We start from the raw sequence: 24,103 nt of genomic DNA, 5'->3' as shown, positions 1-24,103 counted from the left end.
GCTTATCTGCATTGCTTTCTTCTTGTTTGTCTTTCTGGCCTTGCCGCACCCAGAGTGGGCTAAGAATCTAGTTTTTTGTGGGAGAGACTCTTTATCAGAAAGAAAAGGAGGACTTGTGGCACCTTGGAGACTAACCAATTTATTTGAGCAGACTAACACGGCTGTTACTCTGAAAACTGTTTATCAGGTCTCTCTTATCTAAACTGATGTGCTAAGTAACGCATGATAGGTTTGAACTTCGAAGCTGAACGGATGTTATCCTAGAAGAAGTCCAAACCAGCAAGCCCTGGTGCCCTGCCCTTCTCTGTAAAGAAGGTGCAGAGTAATTTGCATTGAGGTGTGGAGCTTGAGGAACCATGGTGTTCTAAGATTAAAACACACATCCGTAATTCTTAAAATACAATTTCTTCCCTTACACATAGGTGTGATGCTGTTTGAGTTACTTTTAACTTAAAAGTAAAAGCCCTGTAATCAGTTTCTGCCTGTGTAAAGATACTTTCTAACTTAGTCTCCAGGGAACAATGTGACTAAGTTAATTTATCTGTGGCACTCCATTGAAAGCTGCAAACCTTGATGCAGCATTGTATTGATTCATATGCTCACTTTCTGGAGTTGTGGCACTCAAAATCTTATGCTTCGCTGAGATGAGATAAACAGATGTTTCTGCTACATGGGGTGTTGAGAGGTAATATTTGGAGGAAAAGACACTTAATAAAAGTAAGTGGGGCTACTTTGGTTATTAAGTACTTCGAAGTTGTGCAGGATAATGTTAACAGTCGTAGATAGGCACATGATACTACTGGGCTAGGTATTCTGGCCATGTGAAATTGCCTCTGAAGCTACATCTGTAGTAAACTGTACAGTTTACCTTAAGTCATGGAAGCTTCACATCAAGAGAGGCTAGTTGGAGTGGATTGTTTCTCCTGAGCAGCTTGGGTTACTTCAACAGATATGTATAGTCTGCAGGCAGACACTACCAAAAAATCAGTTGTCTAAGATTTTCAGTAGTTTTGTTGGAATCAGTGTAGACTCATGAATGGTACCAGATAAATAGCTGTGAAATGTCTGGACCTTTTAAACTGGATATGACTAACAAGGTTGAATTTTTTGTGTAATGTCCTCTCTCTCAATGTTTAACTTGTCTTGCCAAGAAATGATATTGTAAGTTTTCAGGAGAAGGTACTGACCTTGTCCTCAGGCTTGCATGGCCATATAGTGCACATCTGTTCCTATATAAATAATAGGATGACTGATACTTGTATTAGGTTTTTTTGCTGATTACTCTTATTCCAGAGGAAACTTTCTAGGTCATTGATACTAGGAGTATGGTTCTGCTTACCTCATGTTTGGTTCAAGTTAAACCTTCAGTAAAGTAGTTAGACCCTTGTCAGCTTGACATCTTTATCCTAGGAGAGGCGGGGGTTGTGGCTGTTGAGAATACATAATTTTTCTCATTGGCTGCCTTAGAATGGGCTAAGGAAAACAAGTCGATGTATTGTCACAACTAAGCCTACATTGTAAAGCAGCTCGTAAATAATGAGAAGGCCAGGAAACGGTTTATCTACTATGTAGCATTAGGGAAGGCACTGTACATATGCCTTCAATTTGGAGACATCAGTAATCTATGGGTATGTCCACACTGCAATTAAAAACCTGAGCTGTCATAAAGGGAAGGGTAAACACCTTTAAATCCCTCCTGGCCAGAGGAAAAACCCTATCCCCTGTAAAGGGTTAAGAAGCTAGGATAACCTTGCTGGCACCTGACCAAAATGACCAATGAGGAGACAAGATACTTTCAAAGCTGGAGGGGGGGAGAAACAAAGGTTCTCTCTTTCTGTGTGGTTTTTTTTTTTTTTTTTTTTTTTTTGAAGCAGAAAAGGAATGGAGTCTTAGAACTTAGTAAGTAATCTAGATAGATATGTGTTAGATTCTGTTTTGTTTAAATGACTGATAAAATAAGTTGTGCTGAAAGGAATGTATATTCCTGTTTTTGTGCCTTTTTTGTAACTTAAGGTTTTAAGGGATTCTCTATGTTTTGAATCTGATTACCCTGTAAGGTATTTACCATCCTGATGTTACAGAGGGGATTCTTTTACTTTTTCTTCAATTAAAATTCTTCTTTAAAGAACCTGATTGCTTTTTCATTGTTCTTAAGATCCAACGGTTTTGGGTCTGTGTTCACCTATGCAAATTGGTGAGGATTATTATCAAGCCTTACCCAGGAAAGGGGGTGTAAGGTTTGGGGAGGATTTTGGGGGGAAAGACTTTTTTCCAAAGGGCTCTTTCCCTGTTATATATTTGTTAGACGCTTGGTGGTGGCAGCAATAAAGTCCAAGGGCAAAAGGTAAAATAGTTTGTACCTTGGGGAAGTTTTAACCTAAGCTGGTAAAAATAAGCTTAGGGTTTTTTTCATGCAGGTCCACACATCTGTACCCTAGAGTTCAGAGTGGGGAAGGAACCTTGACATGAACTCTAGGACCTTGCAAGGTGGGAGGGTTCCAGAGCCTGTACTGCAGCCCAGTGTCTGCACTGCACTTAAACAGCCCCTTAGCCTGAGTCCTGTGACCCCATACCTGTGAGCCATGAGTTTTTAATTGCAGTGTAAACCTATCCCATATGTCCTCCTAAGCATTTGTTTCCCTGGTATGAAAAATGCCAGGGGACTGAAGGTCTGGTGTTAAAACTCTGTAGTAAATGGTAACTAGTACTTCTCTTAAGTTGTAAGTTTTTCTGGTGTTCTCTGTGTAGTCAAAAGCTGCAGGTGTTCAAAGCAGTCAAGCGTACTGATAATGCAAATGCTCCTAGTCTGACTGCTGAGGCCTAGTATTAGTACTGTATCAGGCAGTATGAAAGCACAAAGCATTATTTTATTGGTCTTGCTTTAAAAATGCCATATTAAATGATGCAATAAATCCTATTTCATAGGATAATTCTCTTCCAAACTATCTCCATGAAGGTGAGAACATGAGTGTACATGCCTGCATGGCTTGCTGTTTGAAAATGTGTGAGAGAGAGCTGCTATAGTGTCTGAAATATTTTAGACACTGATTGGACACCAGTCTGTGGGAGGTGTCAGTCTCATGACCTTCTCAATATACTAAATTGCTGGGAGATGAACGGTGTGACTAGTTTCTTCTGAGTTTTGCTACCTCTAACCTTCTAATTAGGCTGGAATGACTTTAAGACTCTTGAGTATGAGTAGCCTTCTGAATCTTTCTCTTGCCCAGGATTATGTAACTTTTAGGAATCTGTATGACTTTACCATGGTGAGATCATAAAATGGACCTGCTGGAGGTACAGGAACACTCCTATGGTTAATCTAGGACTTAATGCCTCTTTAAATAAGAGTTATGGTGCAAAAATCTTTCTATAGTAGGTCTACATTCTTACAGGCAGCTTAAGGTTGTCTTAGAGGAGAGGCTCTCTAACAGCTAAACTTCAAGGTCCAGAAACTGATGTGAACCTCTTCTGAAAGATGTCTGAATCCTCCAGACTGAATGTAAAATTGAACATGGTCTTGTTCATTGTAAGTGCAGTGCTTAATCCGAAGGGTGCTAGATGGCCCTGAGGGTTCCTCCTGACTTCTAATGTGGATATCTTGTTAACCCACTTGCCTGATGTTTATTTGCAATTTAAAGCATATATGCAAACAGCAGCATAAACTTGGATTTAAACTTGGAGAGTGGTCAGTTTGGATGAGCTATTGCCAGCAGGAGAGTGAGTTTGTGTGTGTGTGTGTTCCCGGGGGGTTGGGGGGGTGAGAGAGCCTGGATTTGTGCTGGAAATGGCCCACCTTGATTACCATGCACATTGTAGGGAGAGTGGTCACTTTGGATGAGCTATTACCAGCAGGAGAGTGAGTTTGTGTGTGTGGTTTTTGGAGGGGGGTGAGGGAGTGAGAGAACCTGGATTTATGCAGGAAATGGCCCACCTTGATTATCATACACATTGTGAAGAGAGTGGTCACTTTGGATGGGCTATTACCAGCAGGAGAGTGAGTTTGTGTGTGTGGGGGGGGGAGGGGGCGGAGGGTGAGAACCTGGATTTGTGCTGGAAATGGCCCAACTTGATGATCACTTTAAATAAGCTATTACCAGCAGGACAGTGGGGTGGGAGGAGGTATTGTTTCATGGTCTCTGTGTGTGTATATAATGTCTTCTGCAGTTTCCACGGTATGCATCCGATGAAGTGAGCTGTAGCTCACGAAAGCTCATGCTCAAATAAATTGGTTAGTCTCTAAGGTGCCACAAGTACTCCTTTTCTTTTTGCATAATAAGTGTTTTTCCTTGTGTTAATTTTCAGTAATTCCTGTGGGCTGGGATAAAGCTGTAATAGTATTGCATTGCCTGCAGCAGCATTGTTTTTGCTGGCAATCAATCTAGTTGTGTGCTGGCTTGAGGTGACCTTGCATCCTCAGTTTCTTTTTGGTCTGAGCATGCTGTCCGGTAGGACTAATTCAGTCTTCTGGTGCAAAAGGATGTGGAAACTAACAACCTATCTTGGAGTGGTATCCAATAACACCAACTATATGTAGTCACCTGCAAATGCAATGTCTACCCTGGAAGTTATTACTGATGGGTGTGTCCTAGTAAATTAGGAGTACATTAACACAAACCTGTAGTTAATCTCTATGCCCACGTTTAATTATGGTTTATCTTTCATGCACACTTTCCCTTTTAAGTCACTTAGTGGCTGTAGGAAGTTGTACTGAGTTCCCAAAATGTTCATCTTCTCAACACTGATTTCTGTTATCCAAGAGTACTGCAGTGGCATAGCAACCTCTGATCTGATACCAACCCAGATTCCCTCCACAGCATACACCATATACCTGCTTTCAGTCATTGCCTCTTGACTCTGTTACTGTCCCAGGCAGCATGCTGCTTTTTCCCTGAGCTTCCTAAAGAAGACCAAAGAGGTAGCGGAGTTTGCAATTTTCCATTAATGAAACTCTGAACAATTTCATTGCCAGTTACTTTAGAAACTAGTTCTTTTGCTCTTGCATTATGTATTGCTTATGTCAATGTCACCTGTGTGTCTAAGCACAACAAAATTGTAACTATAGAACTCCCTGGCATATGTATCTGAAATAAGAGTTTCCCATATGTGAGGAATAGCTTTGTATCGTTCAAAAGCTTGTACCTTCCACAAACCAGTGTTGGTCCAATAAAAGATGTTACCTCACTACCTTGTCTCTCTCGTACCCTGGGACCAACATGGTTACAACAACACTGCATACAGTAGCAGGAAACACAGGCAATAGATATGCATTATGTTGGATGAGGAAAGGTGGTATGAGCAGGGTATGCAAAGGCATATTTCATAACTCCTGTGGGATTTGTGTTGCTGGAGCTCTGTGCTCGGGGTTGAGGTTTCATCTTCCTTCAAAAAGAAAACTAGTATCTAGTTAAAATGTACACAAGCAGCTTATTTAGGCACTTTACTAAAGACTAGACTCTAGAGCCAGGTGGATGGGTGACCAGCAACAATCAGTAACAAATGAATAGTAGTATATGTTGAGAGAAATTTAACAGTTTAGAAACGTTTGTCATGATCAAGATCGGAATGAATCTGTTGCTCATCAAAAGCTACAGTTTTACTGATCAATCTCAGCAAGAAATCCATATGATGTAGGTTAAGACACAGGAACTATAATTCTCATTTGAATGCATGCAAAGCGGATGTAAGACAGATTCTATTTTTGATAGAAAAATCTTTGGTGTAGGCAAAGCTTACAACTTTGGTTTCTTGTATTCAGATAGGAACTGCTTTTCTTGTCAGTCAAGATTGCAATTTCCTGTTTATTCTTAAGTAAAATATATTCTTGTAGTTTACTTCTCTGTAATTGGGTTTAGTGATACAACACAATTTAAGACAATAACTTCCTTAAATGTGCCTTGAGTTTTCACCTGTTTACTTGAGTTTATGCTATCTCTTGACCAACCTGGATGTCTAGGATATGCAGGTGGCTTTACTGTTAGAATGCTGGCTCTTTTCCTCTTAAGAGGATGGCTGCTCTTGCGTCTGAGTGGTTTTAGTGGCATACTTGGTGCTGCTTTGAGCAGAAGTGAACTGGAGTCACTAATCTGATATTACAGCAACACTGTAATAGTCATGGTGATGGTTTAATCTTGTACTCTGAAATGTAACAAAAACAGTTATTTAATCCCCCCTTCCCCAAAATGTAGCTGGTAACTGACTATAAAATGGTATGGTTTCCCAAGTGAACTTTAGGATGAAATAGTGAGGGCTTTTTGGCTGTAAACTCTGTTGGGCAGGGACTGTCATGCTGTATCTGTAGAATGCCTTGCAAAATGGGGTGCCAAACTGGTTATTGCCTTAGGTGCTATTGCAGTATGAATGTTAATACTAGAACATCATAAAAGTTTAAACTTTCTATTGCATGCTAAAATGTTCTTTATCTGCTTTATTTTAACTTCCTGACACAAGTCTTGTACAGAAGAATTTGAGCTTGCAGTTTAAGACATTGTATGGGAGGCAACGTGAAATGCGTGTACACACACGTAATATTGACACTCGTGTGTGGTTATGATTCAGCCACCTAAAAGTGGAATTCGCAAATAACTTCATTAAGACTTAATATGTGATTTTTAATAACGTTACATTGATATATGGAGATATGTATTGCATTGTAAATATTAAATCTGGAAATATGTAGTTGTATCAACCATCTCTCTCCTCCCCCCCCCGCCCCCACTGGTAATTGCCATGTAAAATACTTCACATTTTCCTTTATGGACCTCTGATTATGACAGTATGGACTATGATTCTTCGATATAGGCCAAAAAGGCAGTATCTGAAACTGATATTGGTAGAATATGGTGGGGTGATGTCTCTACTCTGTATTTGTAAGGTAGATGTAGTAATTGTCAGTCTCTTGCTTGTTTGGGTACTGGGAGTATTAATCGTGTAGACTTTAGCCTCTCCACCATAAGCATTGTGGATGGGGTAAGTTTATTGTGGCCCATGTGGGAAGTCTATTACTCCTTGATTATGAGGAGTGAGAATGCTCTCATACTTGTCACTGAAACTTGGTCTGGTACATTATATTTTCCAAATTATTGCCCCTACAGGAAGGGGAACATGTTTCCTGTGAGCATGAGTTAGCTACTTCCTGGTGCTGGAGTTGAATCCCTCCCCATGTTGTTGTACTTGGAGACCATTACTTATGAGCAGCACTGGCACTTCAGACTAGTAAAAACAAGTTTCCTGCTCTGAGCTTCCAGAGTAAAGGAGACATAAGAGGGGTGACAAAGTGGGAAAAGCACTCAAATATTTACGGTGATAAGTGCCCTAGAGCAGTGGTTCTCAACTTTTACAGACTATTGTACCCCTTTCAGGGGGTCTGATTTGTCTTGTGTACCCCAAGTTTCATCTCACTTAAACTACTTGCTTACAAAATCCGACATAAAAATAAAAGGGGCACAGCACACTATTACTGAAAGTGCTTACTTTCTCATTTTCATCATATGATTACAATATTTATATTCCAATCAATTTATTTTATGCTTACATTTCAGCATGATACATGTGAGCCTTGTCTGAAGTCAGAGCCCTGGGCGGTGGGGTTGAAGCCTGAGACCTGCCACCACCCAGAGCTGAAGCATGAAACTTAGCTTTGCAGGGCCCCCTCTGGCATGGGCCCCCTGGGCAATTGCTCTGCTTACCACCACGATACCACATGGACTGCACTTGCAACACCTCCCCTCCCAAAATATGTCCCATGACCCCCGTGGGGATTGCAACTCCCATGGTTGAGAAACACTGATCTAGATACATTGAGTACCCTCTGGAAGACCTGCGTACCACCAGGGATATGTGCACCCCTGGTTGAGAGCCACTGCTCTAAAACATTTAAGAGGAGGGTTTGGGAGGACAGGTTCTAAACTAGTAAAAGATCAAGAGGCTTATTGTGTGCACAGCTAGGCTCCTTATTAAAATTGAATCCTTTCCTCTTTGGAAGGAGGGAAAAGGCAAAGGTCAGGGCTGGAAGACTAACCAGAAGAAGCAAGTTAGCTGAAGGTCATGGCAGGGGAAAGCTCAATATAGCAGAAACAAGTGGAAATAGCAAAGTGTGGGGTGCACACAGGGTTCAACTAGATAAATATGCAGGGGTGGAGCAGTGCAAAGCCTTGCAGGTGTTAGATATGTCTTCAGAGTGTGAGGGCAAGTCTATATTACAAAATTAAGTTGACCTAAATTACATGGACATACAGCCACTGCAGTAACTGAACAGGTTCTAAACCTCCACACTACACGCCTTGTGTCAGCCTCACCAGGATTTAACTGCCAGTGATGGGCATTGTGGGACTGTTTTTGAAAGGGAGCAACAGTCGATGTAAGCAGTGCAGTATCTATGCTGACACTGTGTGTTGACCTGATTACATCAACCTAAGAACTACACCTCTCATGGAGGTGGAGTTAAGTTGGTGTAGTGGGCGAGTTACGTCAGTGGGAGCTATATTTTAGTGTAGACGCTTACAGAGCTGGTTGACCTAATATGCCTTACATCAGCCTAACTCTGTAGTGTAGACCAGGCCTCAGTATTTATAGGTGCTGAAGTTGTTTTCACTTGGCCCCTACATACCTGTTGAGCCTCAAGGCTGCTTGGTATTTTCTATTAAAGTATCTTGGCTGTTTTCCTGGCCAGAAGATACTTAATGAGTCCTCTTTTTGGAGCTCACCTCTGCTTCCAAGGGAGGGTCTCCCAATCCCTGCCTGAATGGGGAGTGATGTTGAGAATCAAACTTGGATCTTGTAAGCCTTAGCTATGTTAGGCTTTTCTGTCCAACATTTCCACAGTCGCTATCAATGGTGGAGCTGAGCCATTTGAAACAGAGGTGGGCAACTTTTGGTACAAAGGTCCAGTATATAGACTGCCATAGTGTAGTAGAACCAACTAGCAAGCTGGCCATAGTGTTTCTGGTGAGACGTAGACTCTGTTTCCATTGTAGAAATCACATTTGAACATGGCTGCCAAACAACTTCAAGTTTTCATTCTATATGGATAGGGGAAAAATTAAAATATTTATTTGAAATATTATTGGTATGGATGGTAAAAACAAGTTCTCTGACATGCTGTTGCATTCAATTTCTGTACCTACAGGCCAGGATGATAAGGCTGTACCAATATTTTCATTGGTAAGACCTTGTGCCCTATAGCTTCACAAAAAGTAGCCAACCTTATTTTTCTTCACTGTCTTCAAACTAGATGTAATTAACTTAATCCCTGCTGCCCGCCCCGCCCTGTGACAAGCAAATGTGTGTATTTACTACTATAATGTGAGCAGCTGGAGGGTTCTCAGGCTTAAAGCATCTGACTAAACTTTTTTGAGCACCAAAGACTCTCATTAGGCCTAATGCAAAGTATTAGAGAAGGGAGAAAAGTGACCCAGAGATAACAAGGGGCTAAAACTGTCTGAAAGTCCTTACACCCTCTAATGCAGTATTCCTGAGGAATTCTACACGTCTGGTCAAAGTTCTTGCTGTTTGTTCTGACTCTCGAGGCAACAATCCCCCAGCAAAACCATTTGAACAGCAGGGATGGGCTGCAGTTTTCTAAACTACTGCTGTCTCTATAAGTGGGATTACTCTGTCCAGTGGTCATGAAGTATGTATTCTCCTTCTGGAATGTTTTCCTTGTGGGCATTCTGTCTCTGGGAGAGGGATTCTGTCCTTTGCTGAGAAGGCATGTACAGTATATCACTAATAAGAAACAACAGTTGCAGAAAGCATATCATGCACGATAGTGATCTTGGAATATTTATTTCAAGTGAACAGTGTTGGGTGGCAGCCAGCTTAGATTTGCTGGATTTAGGACTGATCTTGAAGTTAAGACAAGGCCACTCCCTGTGAGCAGCAGTTGGTATTCAAACCCCAGCGTGTGCTTTGTAAGCCCTATTTAGCTTTGACTCAACTATCTCAACTATAAAGTGTAATATGACTTAGTTTGAACAGTGTTGCGTGGGGTGGGAAATGTGACTGACCATTGCCATCACCCAGATAAGTTGTGATGGTAGTGTCTTACTATTATATGACTTGTGTATTTTGGGAATTCCTACTTAAAACCTTTGTCCCAAAGCAACCCTCCTGTGACAAGGACTATTCTAGAGTGAGGAAATGCTGCTTGATGCACTTACCAGATAGTGCTTGAGATCAAATTAAGAGAATTCTAAAGGTGGTCATCCAAAAGCATGTGTCCCATATTCATCATTCTGAAAATACCTGCTGGAGACCTTTCAAGTGAACCTGTAAGACACACACTAATTCTTGTCTTTCTATCTCATGATTGACCTTGACAATCAACTAGTTCAGATTTACATATCCGAGAAATTCCTTGTTGTGTGGTAGAGAGAAGGTTGAAAGAAGTCTCTTTTCTGGACATGACTATTCACTTCCAGAATCCAGTTTGCCATTCACTACCTAAACATTGTATAAATCAGGTAGTGCACATATGAAATGAACTAATTTTCCAGCTGGGTAGGAGTGGTTCAGTGTCTTGAAGTTGCCATATTTGGACCCAAGAACTTAAAATTTCTCATTGGTGTTTAACCCTCTCCTCCAGTTAATCCAACTCCTTTTAACCTGTTGTCACTAAGATTCTTGATACCGCGCATATTTATTGCCCCATCCTCCCATACTCTATCCAGCTGAATATGTGATGCCAAAATGCCCTCAAAGTTTCTGGATTATTTTTTCTCATGGGCAGAGGGGCACATATTAATGCTGTGCCTTGCACTTAATGTGCAGTAGTACAAATAACATAATGAAGAACCTCTTAAATTCTAAGGAGGCTGTGTAGTAGAGTCAAGATGGAATTCCTGCCCCCACCCCCACTGTGGTCTACAGCATTAGATAGTTGACTGAGTGCACTGTGATTTTTTGGCTTTGTCTGTAGCATCAGGCTATATATGTTATCGAGCATACTGGATTTGATGGGCTAGTAGTTGGATCCAGAAAATTGTTCTCCTAGGAACAGACATGAAATACTAAATGTAGCTTCTTCAGTGATAACTGAGGTTTCAAGCTAAAATCCTACCTACAAACTTGGGTATAACCTTGTTTTTGCTCTTCCCTTGTTCATCTTTCCACTCACTTAGCCATTGGGTCCTCTATGCCTTTACTAATCAGTCCTAAGGATCTGAGGCCAAACAGTTCCTCAGCAAATTCAGAGGAACATTCACAATGAATAGTAGACGCTGCAGTCTTGCAAGAAGGTGCTTTCAGTTCATAGTCACATGATGCATTTTAACACTCTCACCACTTGCTTAACCTACATACTGCACTTTCCAGTTCGGCACCATCTGCTATATAATTAGATCTCTTAAATATGGTTATCTTTTAGTGATTGGTTTTGACAAACTATGTTCAGATGGCTGGGGACAGAGAAATAGTTCTATCAGCAGAACCGAGGCAAGAACAGACTGCTCAGATCATGCATTTGAATGGGACTCCTATCATGTCTATTGATGAATGTTTCAGATCAGCCAGGCTATTCAAGGTCAGATTCTTTAAAAATTCTACATTAGGAAAGAGTATCCAAGTTCTCCCATTGGGAAGAGATTTTTAGCTGTGGTTGAATTGTATCTTCATCAGCCGGTAAAACTAGTTCTCTAATGACAGAGTCTTGTCATGCCAACAAGACATGGAGTTCTGCCCTTCTTGATAGAAGGTCCTAAGCTGATGTATTTAGTGGGTTGTAACTACAGAGTAGTTTGTAGGCCAATTCAACTAAGAACTGATGACTTGCATTTGTGAACTTTGTTCAAATATATGAACAACTTAAAAATGTGAACTGCATACACAAAGTGAGTCTGTTTATCAGACAGTGACACTTACCTAAAACAAGCTAATCTTTGTTTTCCCCTCTTTCTAATCTTGTCTCTATGATGCTGGCATAAAGGTCACTAAACACACCTGTCAGGATAATTTCCCATTAAATTTTGAGTCCTCTAGTAAGACACTATTAAATTTATCAAAAGGTAAGCTTCCAGACAAATCATTCCTGCATGTAGAAAGGGAAGTACAAGCTCCAATCATGAGCATGTACATTGATGATCTGTTACAGTGAGCTGTTTCAGACACTCCACTACTTCTACCTAGGTATTCTATGGCCCCATACCAGCGCACCTCACAAACATCAATGAAGTTATCCTGATAAGGCTCTAAAGTAGGAAAGTAGTATTCCTATTTTACAGATAAAGAGCTGATGTACATGTGACCTTCCTAAGGCAACACAGGAGATCTGTGACAAATCCAGGAACTGGTCCCAGTCCAAGACTTACACTACAAGACCAACCTCTTTCCCTTTATTTGCTATTCTCCAATAAGAAAGGAGACAAATCTGCCTCACCATGGTAAATCCTTTTCCCTAGAAATTCTGTTTTAGCACCTATGGGGCTGGTCTGGAAATCTCCAGTTAGTGAAAGCTTTGGAAGACTCAAACCAGAAGTCTCCTGGTTTAATACTAGCTGTTTAACCAGCAGTCCAAGTACTACAGTAAATCTGATGCAAAACTCCTGTTAGTGCTCTTTGATTATTTTCAGTCTAATTTACTTCTGCTTTTACCTAGATAGTTCAGTGTAGTCCAAGCCCATCTTGGTGAGCAATAGCTCAATCCCAAAAATAACAATTCTGTGGCTGCTGACAAAGTAAACACTGGGGGAGTGGGGGTAATGCAAATAGTTCTGGAAGATTAAATTACAAACAGATAATGCTGGCTTCTTTGAAAGGTCTCGAAACAGTTCTTAGCTCTGAAACTTAGAGGCAATGGCTTTCAGCAAGGGGCAACTTTTAGATCTTTTTCAGGTTGGCCAAGGTGAGTTTCAATTTGTAGAATTGCTTTATTGGCACCTGATAGTCCTACTGGAGTAAAGGGCTATGGGGAAGAGAACCTCCTTAACTCTCAAACCCTAAAGCTGCAAATCCATGGGAAGACTAAACCTATGGCAACACTACAGAGCTTACTGCACCGCTGTAGCACCACTAGTGCAGATGCACTAAGCCAGTGGGGGAGAGCTCTCCTGTCAGCTTAATTACTTCAGCCCCCGTGGGTAGCAATAGCTCTCCTGCCAAGCGCTGGTGTGGACAACATTATGTTAGGTCAGTGCAACTTACTTTGCTCCAGGGGTGGCTTGCTCACACCCCAAGCCATGTAAGTTGTACCACGGTAAGTGGTAATGTGTACAGAGCCTAAAGCAAACTTCAGTATGTGTGATTCCTGTGTAGACCAAAGTGTTTAAGAGACAAATGCATGTTTCCTCCTAGTTCCTAAGGGGGACAGATAGCGTCTTAACTAAAAAGCAATGTTTGGTTCAGTCAGCTCAGAACAGGATAACCAGATGTCCCGATTTTATAGGGATAGTCCCGATTTTGGGGTCTTTTTCTTATAGGCTGCTATTACGCCCTGCCCCCGTCGCAATTTTTCACATTTTCTGTCTAGTCACCCTAGCTCAAAAGAATCTGGATGGAAGTACATAAATACAGGGTTCTCATACTTTTGTTTCATAGTATGGACTACCCTCATATCTTGTGGGCATCTCCCCTCCCTTCATGACTGTGGAGACCACTTTTCCTCCGCTTGAAATTGCACCATATCCTTGTGGTGATCACACAACTACTTACATGACAAGAATGTGTTTGTAACTTTCAATGTGATTTGGCACCTGGATAAAAGAAAGCAAACACTTGACTAACCTGCTCTCCAGACTACTATGGACCACTGTTTGGGAACTACTGTGTTAATAGAGCTGTACTATTTCTGAAAACACTAGGAAGGAGAATTTTAAACTCCAAAAAAATAAAAAATCTTGATCATGACACTTTGTGCTGTTGTCTATAGGCTGTATTGCAACAAACAGTAATCCCCTCTATCGCCCAATATACATGTATAGATAAATGTCAATGCCTCACACAATCATGTCAACACCCAAAACAAATTACTGAGCAAACAAACCACTTGCAGAGCAACACTACTAGCTGGTGTCTTTCCCACAACCATTAATTGTTTGGCTTTTAAACCTGACTGCCTGTGTTGATGCTCTAGCTCTAATGACTAGATCAGCTTCTGTTGCAAAGAGGATTCAGAACGTGGAAATCAGCCTATAGTCACAGCAGAGTGTTGTGATAGCCATGCTCATGAATATATAAAGTTTCTTATGTCATACTCAGCCATGTATAGGATTTCTTAGTATTGAAGTTCATTGGGTACTTGTACACAGCTGGCCTCAATAATTACATCCCTCTCTGAACTAGGATCTTCTGCTGGTGTCAGACTTGCAGACACTTGGGTAACTATGAATTTTTTTGGCCAATGGCCTCACCACTGCAAAGAATTTGGGAGCTTAAGGCTCCCAGGGAATAACCACTTGCCCAGGGGACCTCTGCATTATCACAGGCTATGTCTACACTACAGCAGGGATTGATGCTCTGAGATCAATCCACCTATGGTCAATTTAGCAGGTCTATTGAAGACCTGCCAAATTGACAGCAGATCACTCTCCAGTTGACCCCTATACTCTACCCCCGATGGGAAGAGTAAGGTAAGTCAACCCCATGGTAACTCAACCTAAGGTGTGTCGACTCCAACTACATTATTCACATAGCTGGAGTTGCGTTGCATAGGTCGACTTACCGCGGTAGTGTAGACGTAGTCACAGAGGTCCCAGGTCCAGGAGATACTGTGGTGCTTGTCAGAAGCCGGCTGGAGCTGTGAAGGATTGGATGGGGGCAGTAGGTGATGTGACTCGGGCAGTCCTTTGTCTAGGCAATTCCCTCCTCCTGTGAGCCCCATAGTTGTGGTAGGAAGCACAAGGTAGGGCAGTGCTAAGGGTTGCCCTGGAATTAGAGGTGTAAACAGCCTCCTCTTAGTCCTGGCGTTATTGTTAACACCAGCACAGGAATGGATTTGCTCCTAGTTTGGCCATCAGATTAATTTCTGTATTGTGTGAGTAATATGGCTATTCCAGGAGGCCTAATTTTTCTACATTCCCCTCCTGCACAATGCACAATCTGGAATGACTGATGGAGGCAGAAGTGTACAGTACATGCTGAAGCCATGGGCTAGGAGGGCTAGTTATCAAATGGTATTGTACACTCTAACCATCTCTCCCTGCTGAAGAGTGTAGTCTTACTGTGTGTGGGATGGAGGAGGAGAAACCCTGAAATAAGGATTTTGACCAGTCTCCTTAATGTGGCTATCCTCTTCATTGGGTGTGAAAGGGTCCATACCTGGGTGAGGTGTCTCTTGACCTGTGGTCCTATTTCCTAGCCAAAAGGTGTTCATCTCTACCTCAAAATGTGAGGCAGAAAAATCTCCAGACTGTAGCAAATGTATCTTCTGCGTGAAAAGGGAGTCAGGAATATGTATTTTAGGCTGAATGTAGAGCTCTTCAGATAGTTTAATTATGTTCAGTTTAATCATTTCCTGGGGAATCCTAATTTAGCTGAAGCACTCAGCCTCTGGTGTCCTGCTTGATTATAGCCAAAAAAGGAAACTGGTTAAATTCTTGGGAGTTACATTTGCAGGAAGCTGTGTAATGGAGGTTAGAATACATCTGTTGCCTTGCCAAACCTGATATGATCATGAACACAATGAACGTTTTAGTTCCTTTTTTCTCTCTTTAACCCTTTGGCTGGCCTACAGTCTGTAGCAAATATCCAAGGCCACCTGAGATTTGCAAGATCTCATGCTGAATCACCAACCCATTCTTCAAAGATCCTGGACTTCCTTTCCTCTTCCTGTGTATTCACTCAGGCCAGATGTCCTGGAGTGTGGTGTAGTTCTAGAATGGAATGACAACTTGCTCTCATTTTAGTGATGGCCTCATTTACAGGTGTGCGCTGTCCAAGCACTGTAGGATTGCAAACACTGTTACTCTACCTTTGCTCCTGCTGCTATCTAGCCAACAGTGGATGTAATGGGATGTCTCCTTGGTGCCCCTACTGCAGGTTGTACCTGTCTTGCTGCAGAAATAAACCTAAAATACTATCAAATCACAAGGGCCCTGCTTGTGTCTTAGTCTTCTAGACGCAAGTGTATTCCTTGCATTCATGGTCTAAGATGTAGATTTTAAATCAGAGTTCAAGTGATATTGCTATATGTGGACTACTTGATCCTTATTGATGGCTACAAAACTTGCAGAGCAGGAACAAGTACAGCATTCAGTACAAAGCAAGAGTGCAGTTATCCATTTGATAAAAGGAATTTCCCTGCATGCATGCACATTGCTGGATTGGGCCTCAGTGCCGATCTGTACCATAATTGGCATTTTTCCAGACTTTTCTTGCTGTTACATGTGCTTAATGCTGGGATGCTATGCTTTAAGCTGATCCCAATGCATGTTGGGGCCAGATTGCTCCTGCACTGAAGCTCTTAATTCCTGTTGTCTTTTTGGGAAACTCTTGCTGTGCCGGAATGCTGCCTAGTTGGCTTTGCAAGCTTTCTTTATATACTTGAAGAGGAACTGTTGTAACAGTATTTGACAGCCTCCTATTGCATGCACAGACCATCCTGCCTCTTCTCCTTTTTGTCTTCTCTTTTCTGGCTAACTGAAAATTTCTGACAAAGTTGCATAAAATCAGAGTGAGTTAAGTGACTGACAAGTTGGTGAGCACCGATTCTAGGGGGTAAGGCTTTTGGTGTTTTTGTGAAGTGTCTGGCTTTCTTTGGTTTAATGAGCCCTGGTGCATGAAGTGCACCAGCATCTTGATTCACCAACCAAATGGTGCCTTACATAAATCCCATTTTAGGAACCGAAAACCTCTTGGCAGAAGCATTTCTGATAGTTCTGATGAAAGATTAAATCCCAATTACTTTGTTTTATACACACTCCTAGAAATCCCCAATGTTCTCCCTGATGCAATGTCAGTGATCTCTCCATCACTAGGCCTCAGTTATGTCACTGCTACAAAAACACAATCTTTAAACAAAGTAGTGACCATAATGTTTCTTAACCCAGAAAGGTTCTGTACCCTGATAACTAACATCTTCAACAGCTTCCTGTAAGGATGACCTACAGAGCACAAATAAACTGAGTTAAGCCCAGATTTGTGTTGGGTATGTACCATAATCTGGCTATGGGGAGTACTTGGTGTATTCTTAATCCGCCTTTTAAATTCTCTTCTTCTTAAAATGTGTCTTGGGACACTTAGGGATATCTTCAGGGAATAAAGGGTAACTGACAGCTCAACCCAGGCAATCCATGGCATTTGTAAATGCTGAAGTACATCAAATATCACGTTTTCAGTGAACCAGGAAATACCAAAAAGACTTCACTCCCCCTCCATTTTGAGGAGAGAGCTAAAAAGTTTGGTTAAAACTATTCTGCAGTGAATTGTCAACAGCCTAGATAGTGGTGATATTAGTCAAGAAATCTGATCTTAACTGCAATGCGAAACAAGTAGTTATCTAGGTGTTTGTCAGTAAGTTACTATAGGGATTGTTGCTTCCGAATTGTCTAACATGTTTACAAGCTTAATTTCAGTTTAACTTGTTTTTTGCTAGGGAATAGAAAATACATATTTTCCAAATGCTAAATACTCACAATGTTTGAACAGTCTGTTCTTTTCCTGTCATTTTAGGAAGAGAAACCCTGACCTTGTGTGTAATTCCCACAAACCACCTGTGATTACTGAAATAAGCTTAAGGTGGGGGAGGCCCTGATAGCCAGGGACCTAAGCCAGCGTAGAGTCCATTTGCCTCTAAGAGTTCATAATGCTGCTTAAATTCTAAAAACTTGAGTTCTTTTTTTGTTCTGGCAGGTCCCTCGTTATAAATCACCATGGCTCAAAAAGACGTTGATAAGTACCTTTACGTGGACAAAAACCTCATCAACAACCCTCTGGCTCAGGCTGACTGGGCAGCCAAGAAACTGGTGTGGGTCCCATCGGAGAAGAATGGATTTGAGGCGGCCAGTCTGAAGGAGGAAGTGGGAGATGAGGCCATTGTGGAGCTGGCAGAAAATGGAAAGAAAGTGAGAATAAACAAAGATGACATCCAGAAGATGAATCCACCCAAATTCTCTAAAGTGGAAGATATGGCAGAGCTGACCTGCCTGAATGAGGCTTCTGTGCTGCACAACTTGAAGGAGAGATACTACTCAGGGCTCATCTATGTAAGTAACAATCTTCTGTATTTGGGGAGGGGGGCGGGGAAGGCTTTTATGGGGATTCCATGTAAACTTGCTGCAACCAACTTCTCCCAAACATTTATAGTTAACCTTACGCTGCCCCGTATGAAAGTCTTATGTGACACCGCTGCTTCTTCAGCCCCACAACTCTCCCCTGGGTAGAATGGATCTCAGGGAATGCTGTGGTGAAATGGTTGGACTTTGGCATTTGAGTGTCGTTGTTTGGAGTATGTTTTGAATATCATTAACTTGTTTTTGGCTAGAAAAAAGAGACTTTGGAAAGCAGGAAGCCTGATTAAAACAGTACTAAATAATAACAAACCCCATTTTGGATGTATACCTAACATCTGGCTTGCTTTTCCCACATCTGGAACCTCAATGGAAGGGAATGCTAATGCCAAGCTGGCTCTAATCTCCCTCTGAGATTCAGGTTTTTAGCACATGTGCCCTCTCCAGTAACAGACACTGTTCTGGGGTACAGGATGTTTATCTGAACTACCAGGTTCTAGTCTCTTCCCTCCCACCAAAATTTACAAGAACAGCATAATCCTTTTACTGGGTTGTTGCCATGGAAATGACAGTGATATCTGTAGATGACAGTCATGCACAATCATAAGGAATAAGGTACAAGAGCCCAAATGGGGCATGCTAGAGGATAAGGATTTGGAATCTGCATTGGTTCTGTAGTTCCTGTTCAAATGTCACTGTTAATGTGACTTGCATCAAACAGCACACAAGTCTATTCCTTAAGTCCCTGTTAAAGCAGAGGCTGTCAAGGGGCACAGGATGAACTAGGCTCAGTGGTAATGTACTTTTTAATTCACTGGCTGATTACCTCTGGAGAAATTTTGTTCCTATTTTGTTTGGTCCTAGTCTAGTCCTTATTTGACAATACAGAATGATAGCAGAATGGTCAGAGCTGGAGATGGAGATATTAAGTCCTGATGTTCAGTGTCTCTAGGCAATGTGAAGTAGATTCTTTAGTGTGTTATGTCTGCTGCCCGATGACCTATTGAGGATGCTAATGTTACTGTAGTTCTAAAGAAAATCTAGATTACTGTTTTTTTTCTGAACACTAGTAACATTCATACCTCTTATGTACTTTGTCTGATCTCTCCAAATGTCAGAGCATGTTTCTAACAATAAGTCTCCCATAGTCTCTCTGATACCTGCTACTTAGTCATCCAAAGAGGCCTAGTCCTCTTCCTCGCCTCTTCTGTGGCAAGACAAAGAGGGTCTCTGTAGCCATTAGCAGAGATAAGCAATCTAATCTAGGACAGCAAATGGTGCATCTTCATTCCCACCATGTACCTCTGTAAGAACTCCGTTGAACTGCCAACTTCGAGGTCAGTGGTTTTCAACCTGTGGTCCTCAGACCCCAGGGCATCCACAGACTGTCTCAGATTTCCACAGGAGTCTGCACCTCCATTTGAAATTGTTTAGAGATCCGCAAATTGAGAGTCTGAAAACCACTGATCTAGGTAATACGATCCTAACCTAGAGTCTTTGGTTCCACTTCTGGCTGATGCTGTGGCCACTTCACAGGGGACATAGGCAGCTGCTACAGAATACCATTTTTGGAGTGGGGGTTCTTCAAGGTATAGAACTGGTGTAAAAGTTCCATGCCAGCCTTCTCCCTGCCTGATGTCAGGGGGCATGATGAGGAGGTGTTGGCTGGAGCTCAGTACATTTCGTTATTCTAGGTTGTTGAATAGCTGATTGGTAGTTGTGTGTAACCACAGCTGCCTCGACCTCCCGAGGCTGTGACTTCTGAGCTGTGCAGCTCAGAATCAAAGCGGTACTTGTGCCTTGTACTGTTGAGAAATGGGTATATTTTCCCTTCCTAATAAAGCTATTAAATTTTAAAATAAAGTGTAAATGGATCATATGTATCCTAGGTAATATTTCCCTCCTAAATTAAATTAACAAATCTTAAAACTAGTGGTAGGTAGTCAAGTGAGTTAAATATTTCACTTGCCTTGCAATAGGCTGCCATTTCACAGGTGTTGAGATTTCCCCTCAGTGATGCGTCAGACAGGTGGTCACATGATCCATAGGTGTAACAAATTGAAATATAACCAGTTTCATAAAGGATATTTGTGGAAGTGAGATTTTCTTAAACCTAACTAGTAATGCGTTCTGCAAGAGCGAAACTTGGTCCTACCAATCTATCCAAAAACATGAGTCTGCCCATTAGTGAAGTGAGCTGATCAGATTGGCCAGCAGCTCTCCCCAGTGAGTCAGGAGATTAAGGTGAAGAGCTAAAATCTTTCCACTGGACAGCAGCTGGGCACTAATCTTCTTGACAGGAAGAGAGCAAACACAAACTATCTCTGGTATAAAGATCTCTGGAAAGGTCATAAACATAACACAGTGTTGTTCTTGGCTTCTGCCTCTTCCTGCAGGTGGGGGCTCTGTTTCTGAGAAGTTGTGGGGGGGAGGGGGTGTTTCCCCTATCCTTCCTCTGAAGGGGGATGGGAAAGCTTGAGACTAAGTTTACAGTGGGGACTCTGAGGCTGTGTCTGCATTGCCACTTTCAGCGCTAAAACTTTAGTTGTTCAGGGGTGTGAAAAAACACACCCCAGCGACAAAAGTTTTAGTGCTGAAAAGTGCCAATAGAGACGACGCTTTAACACTGGGAGCCGCACCCCTGGCGATAAAGCTATTAAATTTTAAAATTAAATTTTAAACCCCTCATTTGTTTTTTTTCTTAATCGCTGCAGTCGCGCTGTAACGTGGGCAGCGTAGGTATATCCTAAGACGTTTGTTCAGGGAGTGGCAGACCTTTCAGGAACTTGGAAACAGCAAATCAGTGTCACAGACTGAAGAGATTTGTTTCTACAGTGATGATTGGTTTTAGATGACTTTGATGGTTGTGATTATCTGCTTTCATTCTCTGAACTGAGCTTGACTTTAACCCTTCCTGACTAAGCATGTTCTCTGGCTCATCTTGGTAACTCACTGCTCACCTTAAGTGTGTGTCCTGGATCCAGAGCAGAATGTAAATCCAGAACCTTACAAGTATTCCAGTCCAGCAACCACATCAGCAGAGGCTAGACCCTGGGAAAAACTTTTTTCCTTCCTAAACTCTTCTTGTCTTCTGAGTCAAACATGCTTACACTATCTCTGCAAGGCTGACAGGAGTAGATTAACTGCTAAAGAGTAAACCTGATTCTAGTCTGCCCTGTGCATCAACCAAAACACCAGTGAGGTTTAAGTCCAAAACTATAATATTGAGCAGTGATGTCTGAAGCAAAGCAGAGCTGCAGTGGAGACAACTTGTTAGGTGTCACCTTTGTGCATTAGCCTTTAATCTCTGGAAACTTGGGTTCAGTTCCTAGACTGGGACACAAATGAAAATTTAAATTGACATTCCCAAAACGACTAAGATGACTTTTGAACTCCTTGGTAAGGCTGGCAGACTCAGTGTGGAGTAGCAAAGTGAGTGAGATCACTGTGTTGGGGCTGCAGATTAGGAGGGGTGTGCATTGGTAGAGCTGTGTAATAAGTATCTCTCTTCCATGAACCTCAGATACTTAAAAGGATAAAATTAACTATTGCCTTAGAGAATTACTGCTCTGCAAAAGGAGTACTTGTGGCACCTTAGAGACTAACCAATTTATTTGAGCATGAGCTTTCAATGAAGTGAGCTGTAGCTCACGAAAGCTCATGCTCAAATAAATTGGTTAGTCTCTAAGGTGCCACAAGTACTCCTTTTCTTTTTGTGAATACAGACTAACACTGCTGTTACTCTGAAACCTGCTCTGCAAAAGGCTGCCCTTAGGTGTGTTTCTCTCCTCCCCCCCACCCCCAATCCCAGTTGGTAGTGGTGATGGAAGGAGGAGACGACAAGCTTCTCCTTGCTGCATGGCTTCATTGGTCTGATAGCGTTAATGTTCTTTTTGTTGCTAACTGCTGCTCTTCCTGTGCTGCAGACTGCTTCCATCCAGCTTCAGACCTCCAGGCTATTCTTGCTTGGAATATGGGCAGTCCTACTTCACCAGCTTACACTCCTCCGTAGGAAGCTGTACTCATACAGACACAAGCAGACTCTAAATCCATAGCTGAATCTTTCAGCATTACTTGCTGCCACTTATTCACATTTTTTTCTTTACCCCTTTCCGCAATAAAACAAAACAAACTATTAAATCGCTGCCTCCCTAACTTATTAGTACCTCTTCCAAACAGTCTGGAAAGTTTGTCTCCAGAAGTATGTTGTTTCCTTACTGGGGGAGACTAACAGGCATATTCTCTTCTAATCTATTTCTGTTCACAATAGCCATATAGTGGCTATAAGCAACAATGGATGTTCACAAGAAAAGCAGCAGCATAGTTTAGAATATAACATCTCTTTGAACTCCAGCAAAACAACTGTGCAAGTTCCAGTTAGACTATAACTTGTCCCTTAACAGCATGGTTGCTTGCTGCATCAGCCACACCTGGTATTAGGGGAAAAGAAAAGGTGTGCCAGGTGGCATTCTGTGGGCAGGTGTGGTGGAACAGAGCTTCACTGCATCTGATCCACCATTGGTGTAAGGTATGCAACAGACCTTACACCACTGGAGGAAATTAGAGCATAATGGCGCCTATTATCTTCCACTTGCACCTGGGAGCCATGCCAGCTCTCTATAGTCTGTATGTCCAAACGCTATATTGGACATCGCAGAGAATCAGCGCCAATGTCTGCTGGTATTACTGTGGCAGAACAACCCACTTAGCTAAGTCAGCTCACTAAAATTCAGTGAACCTATCTAAGCATGGAAATGATTGCCCATTTGTCAGTTTTCTCTTGGTCTCGCTTATATACCTCTTAACATTGAGCTACTAACCCATCAGGTAGCTAAATTTATCTAACTCCTTTGGTAGGATCCCATCTTGGAGAGATGCTTCAATAATATTGGGGTCTTCTCTTGCACACTATTTAAAGAATAGTTTCCAAAAGTTGTCCTCCAATGCAAGACTAATTCTGAAACCACCTCCATACACACAGGAAAACTTGGTTGGCATTCTTTCCTTGGGTGCGGGGCAGGGTGTCTAATTGGTGCACAGACTTCCATTATAGCCATGTGAAAATGGATGTGGATGCCCACTGATGGGGTGTGGGATTAAAATCGCATGCCTGAACACCTTTGTCCTGAATCTGACACACAGGTAGGGCTAATTATTAAAAATGAAAGCAACATCCAGTAAATCAGGGTTATGACCATAAACTGTGTAACTGATGCTATCTCCACCCTTCTAATTGCCAGTAGTCTAATCTTTACTGTGAACCATCTGAAGAGGCTAAATCTGATCAAATGCCTCTTGTGCTTAGAGTAAAGGACTCTTTACTACACCAAAACAGTTTTCTTTGAGAAAGTGGGGGAAGTGCAAGATGTAGAATGTGCCAGATGCGCCCTATTCTTGTAGCATTTAAGATAGGATGAGAGTGTGGCCTTATGAATCAAACACATGCCAATAAAATCTATACGCTCTCTGAGCAACTACAAACCTCAGGAGAAAAGTTTGGATTCTTAAAATATCTAAGACATTCTTCCTTCTGTCCAAAATACTGTTTCCAATTAAAAAGGGCATTCTGAGACGTGGGTACTAACAAACCTGTAACACTTTCTGTCTTCCTCTTGTCTTGACACCTGTCTTTCTGAGATAGGTCTCTTAAAATTGCAGTAAAAGTGTCTGGACATTTGTCTTGCCTCAGAACTCTGCAGGATTAAAGCCAGTTGAAACTAAATTCCAAAATTTGGGTTTGGTGTGATGGATGCTAGTGAAGGTGGCAAGTATTTCCTTATTGTTAAAATGGGAGACTCCAAAACAGTTTTACATGTTGATCAATTCCAAGCTACGTTGGACTTGTGATTCTCTTGTTTTAAATGCAGCCCCAGACAAGTTTGTGTCTTGTATGTGAATGAACTAAAGTGGCTCCTCAAAATATTTCCTCTCAGAAACCAATTTTGCCT

At 41.8% G+C, this 24,103-nt stretch overlaps 1 protein-coding gene across 1 annotated transcript in view; it reads left to right on the top strand.

The window, feature by feature from the left end:
• The window catches only part of MYH9 (myosin heavy chain 9), a 96,108-nt gene that overhangs the window by 1,147 nt on the left and 70,858 nt on the right, over window positions 1-24,103 (top strand). The window contains exon 2 of the mRNA XM_084626436.1: window positions 17,779-18,131. Coding sequence (XP_084482562.1) covers window positions 17,799-18,131 — 333 coding nt within the window. The 5' untranslated portion in view covers window positions 17,779-17,798. The remainder of the gene's footprint in view (window positions 1-17,778; window positions 18,132-24,103) is intronic.

Source organism: Lepidochelys olivacea, assembly GCF_965140295.1.
Source record: "Lepidochelys olivacea isolate rLepOli2 genome assembly, chromosome: 1".
In the NCBI taxonomy this organism is placed as follows: domain Eukaryota; kingdom Metazoa; phylum Chordata; order Testudines; family Cheloniidae; genus Lepidochelys; species Lepidochelys olivacea.
This window is presented reverse-complemented; position numbering and strand designations above follow the sequence as displayed.